This window comes from Athene noctua, chromosome 6, assembly GCF_965140245.1.
Source record: "Athene noctua chromosome 6, bAthNoc1.hap1.1, whole genome shotgun sequence".
In the NCBI taxonomy this organism is placed as follows: domain Eukaryota; kingdom Metazoa; phylum Chordata; class Aves; order Strigiformes; family Strigidae; genus Athene; species Athene noctua.
Window position 1 is genome coordinate 18,130,010 of NC_134042.1, and position 19,463 is coordinate 18,149,472.

The following is a 19,463-nucleotide window of genomic DNA, read 5'->3' on the forward strand; positions in this document are numbered from 1 at the left end:
ATACAGTTGAGGATATGCAGCTACCTAAAAATAAGATCAAGTACAATTGGCTAAGTGACTAGATAATAGTTAAGCAGAAAAATTCATGGGATTATAGCAGCTTACAAGAGGAACATGAATTGTCAAATCGTGGTACTACTAAAAAGGGAAAACAAAGCTCTGATAGATCAGTGGAAGTACTGCTTGCCAGACTCTGCTCGGCCCTCTCTCATTTAAGAACTGCATCTAGATTTAGGTGCTACAGCCCTTCATTAAAGATGTTTACTAACTATAAAGAGTCAAGAAGAGTCAGAATGGTGAAAAGTGTAAAAGTAGTCTCTGAGAAAAGAATTGAATTATTATTATTGTTTAGTCTAGAAAAGAGAAGGTTGATTGGGACACAGTAAGTGTCATCAAGTGCATGCAGCTGCTGCAAAGAAAAATTATGAAAAGCTTTCTGAGAGTGAGGATACCAAAGGAATGCAGAACAAGTTTGGCTAGGGAAATGGTGTTTCTGTATTGGGAGAAAAAATTTGTTTAGAATGATACACATACAGTTGATACTGTCTTGAAGGGCAGAAATGCTTTGGATGACATTTTGAGTGCCTTTCCAACATCATGATTCTGTTACTCAATTCAAAGGCATAAAGTCTACTGTCTGTCCATTGTCCAATGGATGGAAACAGCTGGCTATCTTTTTTTCCAAAGTGGAAGCACTTTCATGATTCCCAAATTCATTGCTTTCATGCCTCCCAGAAAATGGCTTATTAATTGAGTTACACTAGTTTCTAGAGGCTATTGTTCTGACATGAGGATGAAATTATTAGAATTTTAAATGCAGTTATTAAAAAACAAGGTATTCTAACAAGTATGTAGAAATAAAAAGGAGGGGAAGTTAAGAACCTTCCAGCAGCATTAAAGACTGATTAGACAGTGATTTTATTTACTTTTAGGCATATATTAACTTGGTTTGGAAAAATATAATACATTCATTTGATAGTGATACAATATAAAAACAATGTAATTTAAATGAAGGTCAGATGTACCTTTCTGGTACACTAAAATATTCTTGAATTTTGTTATGGTCATGCTTATCTGGCTTTAGAAGCTCTGCAAAGCCTGTGGCTTGCTCATGCTTCTTCGATCATACACTCCTTTGGAAAATTTAGCAGCCTTGGAAAAATCTTTCTTTTTTTCCAGCTCTCATACTCTGTAATAGTTTAGGAAACCCTTATTCATGTGCATTTATCTTATCTGCATATATGCAATCTTTTAAATAAAGTTTTTATACTATTTTGTAGATAATGATCATAATAAATATTATAGGTTTTTAGGTATTATGTCTTTAGTGTAGAACTTATTTTTTCTGGATGGGGAGAATTTACTGTCTAGATGAATATATTAGTAATGTCCCAATATTAGAGCAAAATAGTGTGCCATATATTAAAGAATTAATACACAGAATCCTTCTCTCATAAGAATGCTTTTGAAGTGTAAGACTAAAAGCATTATAATCTTATGTGAGTTAATACAATGCAGTGATTTTTGGATGTGGTATCTATGAAATGGAACAGACTGTTGCTTGCATCCTGACTTTCCCAGAGACTCTACATGGATAAATAATGTATAGAAGGGGTGGGGTGTATTTCCTAGGATAGTTCTGAAGTTGTTGACTTTGCAGCAGGCAAAGTTGAAGTTACTGGACAAAATTAAAGACGTTCATTAGCACCTGAATATGAATCAAATTCTAGTTTTGGCTAATTCAGTTAGTTTAACCTAAATATGTAAGTTACTGATAAGATGCAACTTTGCAATGTACATTGAATCTAAAAGTATTTATGCCGTGTAACCTGTTGTATGTAGTCTTTAGTTAGGCTTTTTCAAATGTACATAGTTGGTTCCTCTTTCAAAAGTGCTCGGAAGTTACAGCTTCTTGGAAATCAAGAAGAAAAAGGGCTAGGTCCACCAGGTTATTTTAGTACATAACTTCAATTTAGGTATTGATCTGTTAGACATTTAGACGTTAAATGCCTTTTGAATATGAATCCCATTTTTAACTCCTTTTTTTTAAAGTATCAATGTCAGGCTGGTGAAAGTGCAACTGTTAATCTAGACTGCTTTCATCATAATTTCTGTATTTTCCTATGCTTAGATTTCAGTTGTAGCATTCTGGACATAATATTTCTGTGTCTGTTTTATTATTCACTAACACTTATGTTAAAGCATTTGTCTAGGAATGTATGGTTTACACAAAAAAACCCTCTAGGGTTTTATGTACCAAAAATGTTCAACTGTAAGTAGATTCAGTACAGTATCATTAAAGTCCATAGCTGTTTATGAAAACTGAAAACAATTACTGTATTAAAACTCTAACCTATTTTTATGAAAAAGAAAAAAAAAAAAAAACAAAACACAAAAGCCAAAATCCACCAAAATCTCCCCAAAAAACATTAATTGTTTTTGAAAGAACTCAGCTTTCAATAGATTTAAATATAATTTGAAGGAACTAACATCTTTCCCATACTCTGAAAGTCTTCTGTAGATGTTTTCATGTCAGGTGAAGGACTGAAGTTTTACATAAAACCAGTTTTGCTTTTTTAGTCATTCTAAACTGTTAACATTTCTTGCCTGTACACATCCGTGCAAATTTTTAAGCTGATAGGCACATGTAATTGTTTTCAAGCCATAGGTTCTTCCTTTCCTGTTAAATTTGCAGAACCAAAATCTTTTTGTAGTGCCAAATAGAAGAAAGGCATAATTAGGACATATATTTTGAAATGAAATAAAAACCCATGATTCATTACATATTAAGCTATGATACCCTGTAATCCTGAAAAAAGGTAATTCAGCAAAGAGCATTCCTTTGCTGTGATTTATTCCATGTGCATTCTGTAACTTCATTGCTGGACATATTTTGAATTTGCATTAGTTTTTCCAATATATCTAAGCACTTGTTAGTAAGTTGTTCTCAAAAAGTCCTTATTTTCTATACTTTTTCAAGAAACAGGATAGTTGGATGTTTGTGATGCCACTCTGTCTTCATCTTACCAAAAAAATGAGTAAATGTCAAGTAATTTGTGTCAGGTGTATGCTCCAAATGAAAGTCCATCAATCATTTTTGGCCCTTTAGTGCAATGATTATCATTTCAAAGACGCAGGAGGACATTAAAGATAATGGCTTTTCTGTTGTCTATTATCTCTAACAGACTTCACATAATTATTAACATATGTTCTCATTTAAGAAGAGTGTCAATATTTTGAGTGAATTGCATTTTTTTAACTGAAGGGGATATGTCTGTCAGCAAGTTTTTTGTCCATCTAACTAAATGAGGAATTACAATTAATGAATTTTGTGTTTCCGCAAGGGCAGATATTGCAGAAAATGTTGGAAGCTTTGCAGGATTGAAACACAATGACTGTCTTCAGCTGTCTACATAGGATAATAAACAGTGTTCAAACTCGAGTAGAAGTAGTAAAATGCTAGTGCATGCTCTTCTGAGGCACTCTCACTTTCTTTTTATTTTTTGTGCTGTACTGAGAAGAATGAATGTGGCATTTCCTTGTTTACCACAAAGCTCTGCAGTCTTGTAGGATATGGAAGGTATCTGTAAAGGGTAAATATCTATTTTGTGGCTTTGTCTTGTTTTTATAGTTTTGATAGGAATAAAGATATTGAAGTAAGTTTCTTACTAGCTCATTTCTTACCTCCTGTTTTTATCCTGAGAAATTGCCATTTGCTTGTCCTTTAGCAAAAGGCTAAAAATAGTGGGCTTTTTTCATTCAGTGGAATTGTAAATAGAATTGCATGTCTCCTAAAATATTTTTAAAATATTTAAAAAATATAAAGCTATGATTCATCCATGTTAAATAAAAAATAGTTTAACTTGGCTTTCCTTTCAGTAGGAATAGAAGAGATAATGTCTAGTCTTAAGCTTCTGAAATTTCATTGGTAACCCTTGGGGTGTTTATGTAGAATGGCTTGAGGGGCATACTTACAGGCTTCTTGTGCAGGATATTCTTCCTCTGTTTGCACAGGGTTTCAGCAGACTACTTACGGGTTCAGGCTGTTGACTTCACCATAAAAGTTAATGAGTGGGAATGGAGGGGAACACTGTGATATGCAGGACAGCTTTTTAGCTTATGGTTTCTCTCAGTAAATTTAAATATTATGGAAAGAATCCATGCACCAGAAGGAGGAACGATTTAGCTTTTAATCGCTAAAGTAAACTGAATCTGTTCATATTTCAGCACCCATAAGTGTCCTGTACAGAATGTAGACATTGCAGTTAGACAAAACAGTGAAGTCTGTCCTGTAATATTTAATGAAATACATTTCTGGCTACGTTAGAGAAACACCTTTTAATGGGAATGACAGAATAATTTATGAATGTATTCAAGCTTCAGTATGTCTCCACTTTGAAATTAGATGATAAATATTTGAAAGATGTAGAAGGGGCACTTTTGTACAGCAAATCAACTAACTTAAGAACGTTAAAAAATAGTCAGGGAACACCACATAGAGGAAATAATGTTATGGATCAGTGAATTAAATGAATTGGCACCAGCAGTCACGATTTTGTCACTAAGCCAGAAGATGCTGCATCCATTACAACGAAACACTCATAGTTGTGGAGGAGCGGCAAGCAGCTGGCAAGCCCTGCCAGCTGGCATAGCAGCATCAGCTGGCGTCGGATGGATTTTAGGTGCTTACCTGTCACTGCCAGCTACAAGCAAGTCCCAATATGCTGAGAGGTGATCAGTGATTTGTCTTTTAAAAGCATAGACTAAATAGTTCAATGCAGTCTTTACAGACTTTCATTTACTTGCCTGATGGTTTTTATGACCTTGAAAAGTACTGATTTTTTGGTGTCTCCATTTGGAATTCACACACATGTTTAATTCCCTGCCAGTGACTTCCCAAGAATAACCATAATTTGGGGCAAAACGAGTATCTCTGAAAATTTGTTCTCTGTTTTACTACTGTTTATATATTTTTGTTGCAAAATCTTTCAAGTTACACATTGGTTCTAAAAATCTATGACAACACTTAGCATTACAGCTATGTTTTTAGAATAGTCTTACACACAATTTAAGCTATTCTGTTGTCTTGTTGCTCCATTTTTGTTCTCTAATGAATAAAATATTAGCCTTCAGTTACAGATTTCAGTTGGTGGAAGCTATTTCAGGTAGTCTGAGTCTAGTTTGATGCCTGGTAATTGTGACCATGTGTACATTTGTCTAAAATGCATGTGAACATACAGTTAGTTGGCCATTTTAAAACATGAATCTCTGATTTAGCTTTTAAAATTATACAGGGTCTTCTTTAAAATTTTTTTCATTAGTCTTCTAAGGAGAAAGTCTTGCTTAGCAAGGTGAGCTTATTTGATCATATCTGGAGAATATATTAGCACTTAAAAATACTTTAATAGAATGATTTCAAATGTCATATTGTCTGCAAAGGCTATAGTCTGGAAAGGTTTTGCCTCAAACTAGGCATGTCTAATGGGGTTTATGACAACCTATGAATTTGCCCCTGAACAAGGTCAGCTTGGAGGTCAGTGAATGCTATACAAATTGCATGCTACTCAAGCCTGTAATTATCCCTGTAAGAAGTTAATGTGCTGCGGAGTTCAGCAAATTCATGTAAAGCTTCAGAAATGACCATGATAAACTGAGCAGTTACTTACATTTGCTCTGAAAATCAGAGTCAGCAGCACGCGGTCCTTATAGAGTATTCATTTATGGTAACTGGTTGCCAAATCATCTTGTCTGCTTGTGTACTCAGGAGATAAAGAGCCTGAATTCTTTCTCATTTGAATAAAATACCTTAAATAATGTTACTTTCTTAATATCCAGCATAGATGCTGTACATATAGGCTGAAAAAACCCTCTCAGGATAGATTTTATTTCCAATTTTGGCAGAAAATATGCAACATTTACTTAAACATAAGTTCATTAAATGCTGAGTCCCTACAACAGGGACATAAAATACGTCAGATCTTTGTTGAAGGCAGCGTGTATTCCAGCTTGTTCATGTATTGTCCAGTTTCAGTACTCTATATATAAGAACTAATTGCATTTTCAGGTGAAAATGTCACTGTCATTTATTTTTCCTTTATTTTTCAACTACAAATCTACTTTTATATAGGTGAATGACTAAGTAGTTGTACAGTTAAATATTACTTAATCATGTAAAACATAGGTAAGAAATACTTACATGAGTTAGTATCAATTTTGTCAGTTAACAGTCTGTAATGTGAGCATCTATAAGAATATTATAGGGATAAGGGATAGCAATTACTTAAAGATTTTGTATCATTAAATATCCAAATATTAGTGTCGCCCAAACATTAAAATTAAATTTGGATACATACAGGTTAAATATTGTTCAGATACTAGGAATATAAATTTAGGGAAAATTTAGCTATTAATATGAGTTAGTATTTTTAATAGTATTTGTTCATCATCACTATAAAGTAAGCTAGCTGCTTGGATCTGAACTTATTATTTTGAAGAATTTATGTCTGTATTGCATTTTGTGTTGTGTTACTGTCCTATCTTCCTTGTAACATAAATCAAAACCAGAAATACCAACAGTCCAAGCATTATGGCAGGTTTGGTTTTGACATTTCTAATATCTGAACTACACTTCTAAAATTCTAATGGTTTACTTTTCATTATTTATGGACTGACCCACATCAGTATCACTAATTTCAACCAGCCAAAACATTTTCCTCAAGGTTTCCCTTCCTCCTTTAATTCTCTCCCACCTGACATCTGAAAAGATTACAATCTGAATATCAGTATACTACCAAGTGTCTGTTATCCAAAATGTGAACAAATCCTCAAATCCTTGTGAAGTGTCAAGGGTGTGGAAGAAGCACCTTCAAACAAGAGGGAAAGAAATCCTTTCAGTAGGCTCTAGTGTTCCAGAAATAGTGTTGAGAGGACATAAGAAGAGAATTCTCCAATTCTTTTTGGTCAGGAATTGATCCTTTGTCAAAAAGACTTAAATGTGTTCACACTGAAATATAAACTAGCAGACAAAATAAGGGAACTTGTGGTGTGCTCAGAGTGTCTTATATAGTTCTGCCCTGATTACTTTAAGGAGAAGGGGGGAAAAGTATATTCTGGAATAAATATTTGATGTGCCTTTTTTTTTTTTCCTTCTTAATAGCATCCTACAGGTAAAATGTGGTGTTCTTTACTAGACCTGTTGAGAATTCAAGCTTACATTTATTAGCCATTTGTTAAGATGCAGAGCACAGAGAGATGATGATGGTCACATTTATTGACCACATTTATTTTATTCACATTTAGTGAATAAAAAGGCTTGATATTGGAGAGACACTGAATTCAATTTAAAACTGGCTTCTGTCATTAATGTGAATGCATCCTTTCTAGAGTGTTCATTTGATCTCAGATAATTTTATACCATCTTTCTAGATTATCAAGTTGTTGGATGGAAAACGGTCTCAAACTGTAGGAATTTTAATATCCAGTTTGCACCTGGAGATGAAGGATATTCAACAAGGTCAGTTTTTCTTACACTTAATGTATCATCTTTGCATGGCTATTTTCTCATTCCTGTTCAGAGAATTTCTTACATTACAGAATGTGCTTTGAATATGGTCCTCTTTAGAGATACCAGAAGAATCATTGTTCCACTGTATGTAAAAGTTTCACCTAAATAGTCAGAAGTGAATTCAGGTACAACTCCATCTGTGCCATTTGAGTTTGCATATCACTTTCACAGAATCACAGAATCGTCTAGGTTGGAAAAGACCTTGAAGATCATCCAGTTCAACCATTAACCTTAACACTGAGAGTTCCCAACTCCACCATACCCCTCAGCGCTATGTTGACCTGACTCTTAAACACCTCCAGGGATGAGGACTCCACCACCTCCCTGGGCAGCCCATTCCAACGCCCAACAACCCGTTCTGTAAAGAAATGCTTCCTAATATCCAGTCTAAACCTTCCCTGATGGTACAGTGTTTTCTCAAAACTGTTTCATATTCCTCCCCTAAAGTTCCATACTTTTCCTTAAGCAAGTCCTCCACTGACAAAAAACAAATAGAAGGCTTATATGTAAATCTTTTGTGCATAAAACATGTAGTCGGTATTTGTTGAATGTTCAAATTCTGCTTCATTAGCGGTATAAAAAGCACATCCCAAACTGATGCAGCTACCACATAGCAATCAGAAGGATGATTACTGACTGGCATTTTTCAAAGCATAGGGCTACTCTGTGTATAAATTCCATTACTGTTAGAAATTATCTGAGTTTGCCAATACAACTGTAGAGAAATACAGATTTTTCAGAACACTGGGGTAATTCAGATTCTGCTTATGTTCTGGATTTAAAAAGATATTGTTTAAGGATATTGTTTATTTCTTTTTCACATTAAAAAAGGAAAATATTCACCATTTAAAACAACTGCTGGAAGAATTCAAGTTGATGTCTCCTTTTTGCTATTGTTTTCCCTCCATCACATGCAAATACTGGGTAGGGTGTTGAGATGCTGCTGGCATTGATTATTATTAATTTCAGAAGTGCCTTTGAGCATCTAGCTCTGTAAAAGCACAAGGGCTTACAGATGTCTCTTGGCATGGAGGGAAACAACGAAAAGAAGGAATAACTTTGTGCCTGCCAGTATTGTGTGAAAGGTATCCGAATGAGATGGAAAAAAACCTGCTATTACTAAAGGTCTGAATAATTTGATGGCAGGAATTACAACAGCATTAGGATAGGATAGCAGCTGTATTGTAAAAACTGGGTAGTATTCTTAAGTATCTTCAGAGATGTTTTCATGACTTTTTATTTTCCGTGCCATGATGTTCTACACTCTCTCTCTCTCTCTCTCTCTCTATCTCTGATGTTTGCTGTATTTCTATAGCTTTTGAAACCCTCTGGCTAATTTATTACAAATTTAAAAGAATAAGTCAAATGTTTAGGTATGTATACACTAGCATTTTAGCTTGAATCAGTAGTGCACTTTTGAATCAAATCTACTAGTTGTCCCATTTGCTGTGTTTGCTTTGCAGAGCAATCCAGAGCAGTCTCAGAGTGGGCAGACATACTTCAGATTTAAATTAAATGAGATGATGTGCTCTAGGAGCATGCCAGCAGTCTCCACCTATAACAGGCTTTAAGTTCTCCAGGATCAGATGAGAGATAGTTAAAACTCCCTGATGTGTATAGTGTGACAGTTGTTGCTGTCTACAAATCCATTTCTGAAGACTGCACTACTTGCAGTTGTAGACATAGCTAATGTAGTCCCTCAAGTTTAATGAAAATTGTGAGTGTTGGTAGAAGAGAGACACCAAAATAAGTGCTGTCACTGAAAGAAAGTTTATAACTCATCACCCTTTCTATTCTGAGGTAGCAAATGACTGGTCTGTCACCACATCTGTTGCTCAAGGCAGCAATAGGATATGCTGCCTTTTGCTTATGGAAACAGCTAGGAGATACAAACGGGATTTGGGAATACTGTTAGTGGAACTTTTCTTTAAAAATATATTAACAAATCAGGATGAGTGACTCTAATCAAGATCTGTATGCAGAGACTATCTAGGGAAAAAATCCAGTTCACCAGGCTCAGGGAAAACATCTGTTCTGTAGAGAGGATCTTTAGAAATGCATACTACTGTGAAGACAACAGTAGAATCAGGCTTGTTTCTCTTTTAGTGTGTGTTTATCCCCTAGTATTTTGTTTAATTTAAATTTGTCTGCAGTCCTGCCTATCAACAGACAAATTATTGAAGAACAGTATAGTCAATATGCTGGATGAAAAAAGATCATAATAAGCTAAATAGCTCATGACAACACCTAACCAAAACAGTGTATGATCATTGGGTGATGAACGTTAAAGCTGTTGGTGGGGTTTTTTTTACACAGTGAAGTTACAAATATCTACCTCTAAGAAACATGAAAATTAAGCACTGGTCCCTTTTTTCAAGCCAATTTCAGTTGCATAATTCAGTATGTGAAAGATAGGGAAAAGTTAGTGGTCTTTGTCAGCTTGCAACAGAGAATGAAGAAGCCTGAAGCAAAGGAAAGTCAAAAAGAAAAAAACAAAAAGGATGACTAATTTCAAACTTTTCTAACCATGTTTGTTAAAAAGCCATGTACAAATGAACTTACTGTCTATGTATAGTGTAATGGTTACTCTACCTTAAGTAGCAGCTACAGAAATACTGATACAGAAAAACTGTCCTCACATGAACTGCCCTATGCATACAGATGCATGCAAAGTCATAGAGAAGACAAAACGAGTAATCACAACAAAAATTACATCCTTCTTTAAAATACTGCACCTATAGGATTTCTCTCTCAAATTAAAGTAAATATCTCACGGCAGATTCTGTAGATAGCTCAGCAGTGCAACACAAGCAAGTGACCATATCTGGCACCCAGATGTTTCAGTTTGGATTTGATAATGAGCCAGCTGCCACACTTCAGCGAGAGAATCTCCCACACATGTTTCTTTGAGAGAGTGAAGTTCATCCTTTACAAATAAGTTTAAATTCTTGCTATATCTGAATATAGTCTAGGGAGAAGACAATGTAAAACTGAGTAATAATTTTGGCTAGTGCTGGTATTAGATGCTGCAGAGGGAAAGTTAACATTGTCATGCTGCACCTGTCCTAATACTCAGCTTTTTGGTAGGTGGGAGAGGAGGAGAAATCCTAAGTGCTGTAATGTTCTTAGAACACTACCAAATTTTATTTGTGAATCTGGTACTGAAAAGGGTAATACAGTTTCTGATTAGACCACTATTAATAATATCTATTTCCTGAGCAGAAGAAGCAGACACAAGATCTGTCTGTCTCAGTATGCTATATAGGATCTTTATTTATATTTAAAAATCAAAATAGTAATAGTTAAATTGTGCATAGGTTTGAGATTATTTTCAAGGCTGCTTCTCTATGTTTTTTTAAAACCTTTATAAAGAAGAGATTAGGAATAGTGGAGATCAGTTGTTAGGTAAGGAAAATGCTTTAACATGCTTTAACATGTCTCTACACACTTAGAGAAGTAATCTCCATTAATGCACTTCTGTCTTATTTTTCCTATCATTGTTCAGCTGACATATTGCAGCTTGAGAGACATGCTGTGGCTCAAGACTTCTTGTGTGGCTTTGCTGTTCAGATATTACAACTCACTCCACAGTGAGGTGTTTCAGTTCTTTTTCTAATGGGAAATACTGATTATAACTGTGTGCAAAGACCCTCTGTGGGCAGTGGTCCCAACTTTTTATGGGGCAACATTCCAGTCAGTCAGTTCCCAATATAGTAGCTAACGATAGCTGTGTACTAGAAAACACATAATAATAAGATTTTCTGCACCATACGTCAATCTGTGCCAGCTTCCTATGAGATACTGAGATCTTTGTTCAAGAGTAAACTGGTAAAATTGTGGGGCAGCCCAGATGGAAAAAGTTTTAGTTACAGAAAATGGGATGTAGATAAAATGTAGATGCCTATGTCCAAAAGAGTGATTCTCCCAAATCCCTCCCTACCTCCATAGTACCAATTTGCCGCTAAAATTGTGAGGCACCAGTTCTGCTTCTGAACATTGCTGGAAATAGTTCACTGTCTAGTACCCCTGATTTCCATCAGGATGCATTAACTAGATGATCTCACATGTGGGTATATTTTCCTTGGGACCAAATCAATGAGATGCGGTAGGTCGCACCAAATGCACACTTGGTAGCTTATTACAGTCTTTGTGGTAATAAAGTGCCATGTTACTCCATGCAGAACTGCTGCAGGCTTTGCTAGTACATTTACCAAGGCAAGAGTTTAACGCTGTAGCACTGCAGCACTGACAGAGTTTATCCTATATGGCAAAGGGGAGAATTTAACACAGATCCTTGGCATTGAGACTATTTCTAATGCTAATTTAGTTTGGGGATTTTTGTCCTTCCCTAGACTTTAAGCAGTTAAATATAATGTCTGAGACTCCATTTGTTAAATGAGAACAGCACTGCCCAACCTTTAATAGCACGTATGGGGACCTGATATGCTTATTGTGCATTTGGAACATTCTTGTGTTCACAAACAGTGTAAATTATCTCTGCAGAGGCATATTAAGCTTTGAAAATATTAGAGAAATATATTTGATGACACTTAGATGGAATGGATTAGAATGGATTTTGTTAAAAAGCCTAGGTCATGCCATCTGCTTTTGTAGTTTTATCTTCATTATAGGTTAACATTAGTGCGAGTCTTTTGCTCATTACTTCTTGCAGGATTTGAGCTTTCTTAGTCTTCTAAACCTACACTGTGCCCATGGAGCTTCTTTGTAATGTATATTTTGATGGTTTTTATGTTGTATGAGAGTTAAATACTGGAGAAAACCTTTAAGTAAGTTTAGAACATACCAGTTTGTCGGAAGTAAACCAGAGTGATTTGGGTATTTTAGGCAGTTTTGCCAAATAGGGATGTGTACTTAACAATTGTTGTCATTTTCTAATTGACAAGATCAGTCATAATTTAGTTTAAATTTCCCAGTGATGAGCTTCATGTTCTCGGGAAATCAAGCCTTACTCAGCAGAAAGCATAAAACAATGAAGTACTTCCAGGTCAAATAAATGTACCTTTGGCAAGCTCTTTTTATTTAAATAACTTATTTCTGTTTTATCATTAGGAAACAGTTAAGGTGATTTCTTCATATTTCATAGTTTAATTGTCACATTAAGTGGTTTGATACTGCTGAGTACATGTAAGCTCTGTCAGCAGGACTTAAATCCTGATTTATCCAAAACGTGTTTAGTAGGAGTGAGGCAGTATATCAGAGTCAGCCTTAAGACTGTTGGTATTTAAGCTGGTTAAGAGAAGTATCTTTTTCATATTTAACCTCTGAGTTCTACAGTTGTATGTTGACTGCACACAGTATGCTTTAAATTCTCAGCTTTTCTTTGGTTTACATTTTTGAAGTGATAAAACAGAGTATGTGAAAAATCTGTGCAGTAGGGAATCTGTTTTTTACAGTTATATTCACTTTAAGAAAGTGAGTCTGTTAAAAACCTTTGGTACAAGTTTATATTCGAAGCAATACTCTTAGTGTGTGAAATGTAGTTGGCAAGTATTTTTATGTGTGCCTGTTAGTTTGAATGCATGACGCTGATCTGTTTTTTGTCCTAGCTGACGGTTATTATATCCTAATGGGTGCAACCCTGCACTAATGATCCTTGTGTATATAAATTCTTCTTGTTGTGAGCAGACACCATAGGCCACATAAAAATGTTTGCCTCAATTTCCCTGCAAAAAAGGATCTCAGAAACCAGACTTGGCCAAGTAACAGATTTTTTAAAGGTAGAGGAACCCAATAAAATTACCAGCTTTTCACAGCATGAGTCTACTTCCTTTCGGCATATTGTGAGGTGTAGGTGAAATATTCTAACTGAACTGACAGTGTAAGGAAGACAGCTAACTAGAAAGCAAGATAAAAGTAAAAACCACCAATGATGATTGATATTGTAATAGCTATTAATTGTTTTGGAGCCTCTTTTGTAGATTTATGATACTTCACCTATATTCCTTACACTTATGTGAGACTTGATATAATGAGATTTAATGCAGTAAAGTATCACAGTTAAGGTCACTGTATCAGATCACATTTAAGTTCACTGTATCAGGAAGAGTATTTTGAAACACTTACCATGGTTTAGTTCATTTTAAGAATGTTAATATACGTATGATTAAAACTGTGTTTTGTTTTTCGCAGAAGAATTAAGACACTTTTGTTCCTTGTGACTAAGTAAAAAGTAAAATAATTAGTTTCTTTGATCTAGTGTAATGGTTTTTTTTTCAGCTGCCTCAATTCAAGTTAATTTACACAACATACTGTGAAGGTATTGCACATGCCATATTTTAAGAATATGAAGAATACTAAGACACCTGTGAAATTGGGGGTTTCTTCCAGCTTTTCAAAATCACTGCTTCTTTTTTAAGAAAATGGGCCAATCTTCATAATTTTACATTTTTTCATTTTTGTCTTCAGCTCCAAATGTGTATGGCATTAAGTTTGATTGGTCTAAATGAGAAAATAAGAACAATGATAAAGATATTAAAATACATAAAGATTAAATAAAGGACTCTGGATTTTGGCAGTACTTCTGACTTTTGTGGAGTGTGTCTCTACATACATTAACATCCTAAGATGTCGAACAATCATCGAATTGAGTAATATGGCTAGATTTTTCACTGCAGCCTGTCAGCATGGACATTGCCAATAACAGAAGGACAGGTTGTATAACAAGTAAATCAGAAAATATTTTCTTGGTACTTTCATACAATCACATGCTTGTCCAAAAGAGAAAATAATTCATATTAATGTCTCTTAGCACTGATTATTATTAATTATGTTAAAAATACGTTCATTTACCAGTTTTGTATTTTATTAGTTTAATCTCAAACATTTTTTGCTTTATCATGTCACTTCAAAACAATGCTGATTTCTTAGAACTGGTGTTGAGTGCAGAAACATGGATAAGAAAACATAGCATTAAAAAACATTTTGTGATTTGGGGGCACTTTTTTTCTGACAAATCTCTGACTGAAAATTCCAGTTAGATATTCTAATTAAAATGTTCTTATTTTCAAACTACTCCCTCTCATTGTAATAGTTTTGTACCTAAAAAAAAAAAATCTACTATTAGTAGATGTTTTTCATTCTAGTATGGGTTCAAATTACCTCAAATAAGTTGCTTTTCTAGATAAGTCTGGACAAATAAATTTGTCCTTGTAAGCGGATTTCAGCATATTCCGAAATAGAATGAAAGTGAAACCACAAGGGGAAGTTTCTGAACTCAATATATATCTCAAAATCCATTTTAACAATTAAATATATTGGACTGTGAAACCAAGTTTCCAATAGATTTTTCCAATCTCTTAGGTTCTTTTGAAATTTCATTGGATAATACAGAAGATAATGCAACTCATGGAACTGTCTTGCAACAGCCAGCAGATGATCTCATAAATTTAAACCCCAAGGATTTTCCTTTAAACAAAGATTTTTGTCAGGCTTGGTTGTTTGGGCTTAATATTTGATTACACTCTTGAGCTTTTTTTTAATCTTTCCAATAGGACGAAAATAGTTGGAGATGTTGCTTTTTTTTCCTTTATACTGTCTTCTTCTGTATAATTCTTTACTTCTAACCAAGGTGTAATGTCAACAGATGGAATCATAATTGACAGGCAAAATTTTAAAGCATTCTAAATGTCATTGGACCTTTTAATAAAATTAATTAGCCTGCCACAGAGAAAATTTACTAGCCTGCTGGTTAATTTCACAATGTAAAATCATGGGGTAGGTGGAAGAGCAGGCGAAAGCTTATTACTTTTAAATAATTATTTAAAGATGTGTGCCTTGCCTCTTTCAAACATAGATTGCAAATGCAGCGAGAGCTTTTAAAATCTTCTGAATTCACAAGCAGTCAAGTTTCCTTTGAAGAAATATAATACAGTTGAAATTAAAAGTTGTCAGGTACTAGCTAATTATGAGTCACTGGTTATGCAGAAAATTGGTAGCTTTATTTTTTGGATTAATGTTCCCAGTAACATTTAAACACAAGTCAAGAGTTCAGAAATTGTGCCTAGTCCCATTATGAATCTTGAGAAATGTTTTCAGAAAAATTCAACATCTAAAGTTATTTCCATTCCATTGTGCTTCTCTTAACTTACTGGAGTTTAACATTAGAGTGCATTAGAAAGCACTGTGAACCAATCATTGTTTTCAGGAAAGTCCCAATACATTGCGAAATTGTAATGGGATTTGCAAATGTTAGAAACACCTAATGCCATATATTCCAATTGTAGTATCATTGGAACTAAGAAAACATATTGCGACTTTTCTTTTTTGGTAATGAGACATAATCAATCATTGAAGAGTATACTTTAGGTGTCTCTGTGGGATGTTTAAAAGTATTTATCTGGAAATTGTCATGTGGGTAGTTTTTTAGTGGATAAAGCTAACTCAAATGTGAGCTGCTCTGTGGAGGTATCTTAAAAATCTGTAGAACAATCTTCGGTGCTTGCAAATTTGCAACTTGCAAATCTTGCAAGTTTGTCTACCTGTCTACTTCCCAAAATTGCCAGCCCCAAGATAAGCAGATCTCCCTGTTTTCACATCTCCCTGATCTCCCATGCATATAGGGAGACCTAAATATCCTAACTCTCAACTCTTCCTATCCAGCCTTCTAAGCTCCCATGAAACCTGTGCTGTTCATTGTCTGGTATCAATGGTTCTCATGTTCTCCTGCCTGGCCAGCTGCACAATCAGCTGAGTACCTGGCAGGTCATATCTTTGACTGCTGAGAATACTGGACATAAAAAGTAGAACTCATTCTCCTGAGACAGAATTTATGGTGAGTTCTTGTGTGAGTGCTGTGACTTGAAGTCAGAACAAAAAGGAAATGCTGAAAATAGTAAAAAACTGGATACAAATATGTCCTTTAGCTAGGTCAGATCTCTTTAGTACATTTCTCAGGAAACAGAACTGAACTCTTAAGTATGTTTTCTAGCATCTAATTTGTGATTGTATTCTGTACAGCTATACTGTGTGTTGATGACTCCATAGTAGATCTGGAAACACTGGAAGCACTATATGAAAATGTAAGTAAGCTGTGGTAAAGCTATGGTTAATCACCACAGTATTTCAGAGACAGAATAAGTAAAGTTTTATGTTGTCATTTTAAACTAGAGACATTATATAGAAAAAATCTTTAGGGAATTTAACACTAATAAAATAGGTAACATAAAAAGTACCCATTGACATGCTTACTGGCTTAGTTCTTAAATGTCAGAAATTTAAAACAGTGAAGTGCCTTTGGAATCGGGTTAAAAATCTAACAAAAAGTGTAACATCTAGCAGTGTTCTCTCCTGAACTGCCTGAAAAATACTGTCCTTACTTAAGGCCTATTTTGTGATAGCATGCTGAATTTTTCTCATTCAGTATGAAAGTGGCTAAAGCAGCTAACTTGGGCCAGCGCATTGCTGTCCTTACCCAAGTTGCTCTGTAGACTAATATAGCATTCATGAACTGTGTGACTCTGGAGTTGCATGAAAGAATACATTTACACTTGGCTGTAGAGATATCAATGCTACCTCTCCAACCTAAGCTGTGTAAAGCATCCTATAGCAATATCTGCAGTGCTGTGCTCTACAAGGATGCTCTGTTTTGTGGCCATTGGTAGTAAACGGCACTGTAAGGCACTGAAGGAACTTGTCATGAATCTTTTTGCCTTACTCTTTTGCATAGTCTAAACCTTTCCCAATAAAAAATATAATTGGTACTTGAAGACAAACAGGTAAATGAGTAATTTATTGAATTGTTATTACTTACTTTATGTTAATTCACTCAGAGAGCGCAAAAGGATGAACTGGAGAAAATCAAGCAATATTATCAGACTTCAAAAGAGGAGGAACTGAAGCTTTTGGATAAACCAGAACAGTAAGATATTTTTTTGTAATATTTTATCGTTATATAGTATAGTACTTTGCTGATATGTTAAAAGGGTTCTTGAGACATCATTATTGGTAGCTAACTTTTAATGTTTTTCTGTATTTCAATGCATGTTATAAACTCTGCCTTGATCAAATAGCTTTTTTCAGACATGACAGCTTTTACCTCAACTTGAACCACCACAACTGATAAATTATGTAGCCTTGAATCAATAAAAATTTCTGTTGCCATTCTCATATTTGTAAAAGGCTTATCCTTCCCTTAGAACTTTTAAAGCTAAATTAATCTGTCCTAAAACAGAGTCAGACTGATTTTGGTTGTGGATTATTTGAAAGAGCTACACAAACAGAGGGTTTTGATGAGTCCTGTGACAAAGACACAGGGGACACTCTGGTCATGCTGATTGAAGGCCTACAAGACTGATTCCATAGCTCATCTCCTGCGACTGTTAAGGGCAGTGATATCTGTTAGGATGAAAAGTTTGTTGAGTGTTGCTCCTGTTGTAATAAACCTTAGACCAATGTGAAAAGAGAATAGAATATGAAAAGAATACATGAGCCGAATGGTAATCCTCAATTTTATTTTAGTGTATACGCTTGATTTCAGATTTTGGCCTACCAGTGGTTTGTCTTCTGCTACTTTGCTACTTTTCCCTTTGTACTTCCATCCTCTTCTTCTAATTACAGGGCAGTTTCCTCTCTGCCATCTTGCTTCCTTTTCCCTCTTGTCTGTTTTTGTCTTTTCTGCTGTCTTTGACGTAACTAAGGGTAGGGGCGAGGAAGAACTGAAACAGCAGATATGGTATATGATTGGTTGATGTCAGAAGTATTACATTTTCATACCCTTTTTTTCCCATTAAAATGTTAGTGGTGAAGAACAGATTTTCTTTTCTCTGTCTTTTAACACAAGGCAGCTAAATACTTATTTGTGACTGTCCACTAGGGAATAGGTTAATGTTGAGAGATGAGGCTATCAACTCTTGTTTAAGAGTGGCTACCATTCTTGAGTAAGACTTAATAAGACAAATATCTGTAAAATGTACATACTGGCTTGTTCTTGCATCCCGTATCTATGGCTTTCATTGCATTGGCTTGGAGCATAAAAATACATTGTGTGACTAGTTGATGTTTTCCAGATCTTGAATCTTTGGCAATCTGTTTGCTGTATGTCTGAGTGAAATAAATATTAATGCATTTTGTGTTCTGGACAGTACGAATCTTGTAGAGCTCTAGAGTTATACAAGGTCATCTGGTTTTGTAAGTGTGTTGGTTTAGGCCCTGCCAGGACCCAAGACCACAGTGCCGTTGTCCCTCCCCCACCCTCAGGCCAGACAGGGCAGGGAGTGAGATACAAACCCCAGGGTTGAGATAAGGAAAAGTTTAATACAACAGTGTAACAAAAAATAATATATCGAACAACAACAATAGCAATGACAATAACAATAAGCAGTAATAATAGTAAACAGGACAAAAGATATACAGAGGTATACCACAAGGATAGAGCAGTCCCGTTGTGGGTACTGTCAGGGACAAAAGCAACACGGAAACTGTTCCCGAGACTCTGTGCCCGGACCTGACATCAGCATGGTATCAAATAACCCGGCTAGAGCTCCCTCCCCACTGCTGGGGAAACTTAACCCTGTCCTAGCTGAACCAGGACAGTAAGTTATAGTGAGAGAGGTTGATCTTAATTAAACAGAGTTGGATTTATGCTATCATTGTTCCACAATTGAAATTAAAGGACTGTAAATAAAGCAGCTATGCCTAATCATTCAGAGTGAATTAGTAGTGTCAAAGATGAAAGCTACTTTTTAGCAATTATTGCTCTTTGTGTTCTGTCTGCAAGTCTTAATTATCCCATTTTTACCCTATTATTAAACTACATAGGTTAAGAAAACTAGTTTTTAAAACTGTTGCCTCAAGGGGGAAACAATTTGCTGATGATGCACTTTCATAAATTTTATTGGACCTTCAATATAATGTCCTTTCTAAAAACTCAGTAGATCAGGTG

The 19,463-nt window shown here is 35.1% G+C and overlaps 1 protein-coding gene across 2 annotated transcripts in view; it reads left to right on the forward strand.

Moving 5' to 3' along the window:
* LOC141962124 (formin) overlaps positions 1-19,463 on the forward strand; it is a 149,109-nt gene that overhangs the window by 56,738 nt on the left and 72,908 nt on the right. For both annotated transcript variants that reach the window (XM_074909781.1, XM_074909782.1), the window contains 3 exons: positions 7,426-7,513; positions 16,541-16,602; positions 17,353-17,441. In XM_074909781.1, the coding sequence (XP_074765882.1) occupies positions 7,426-7,513; positions 16,541-16,602; positions 17,353-17,441 (239 nt within the window). The remainder of the gene's footprint in view (positions 1-7,425; positions 7,514-16,540; positions 16,603-17,352; positions 17,442-19,463) is intronic.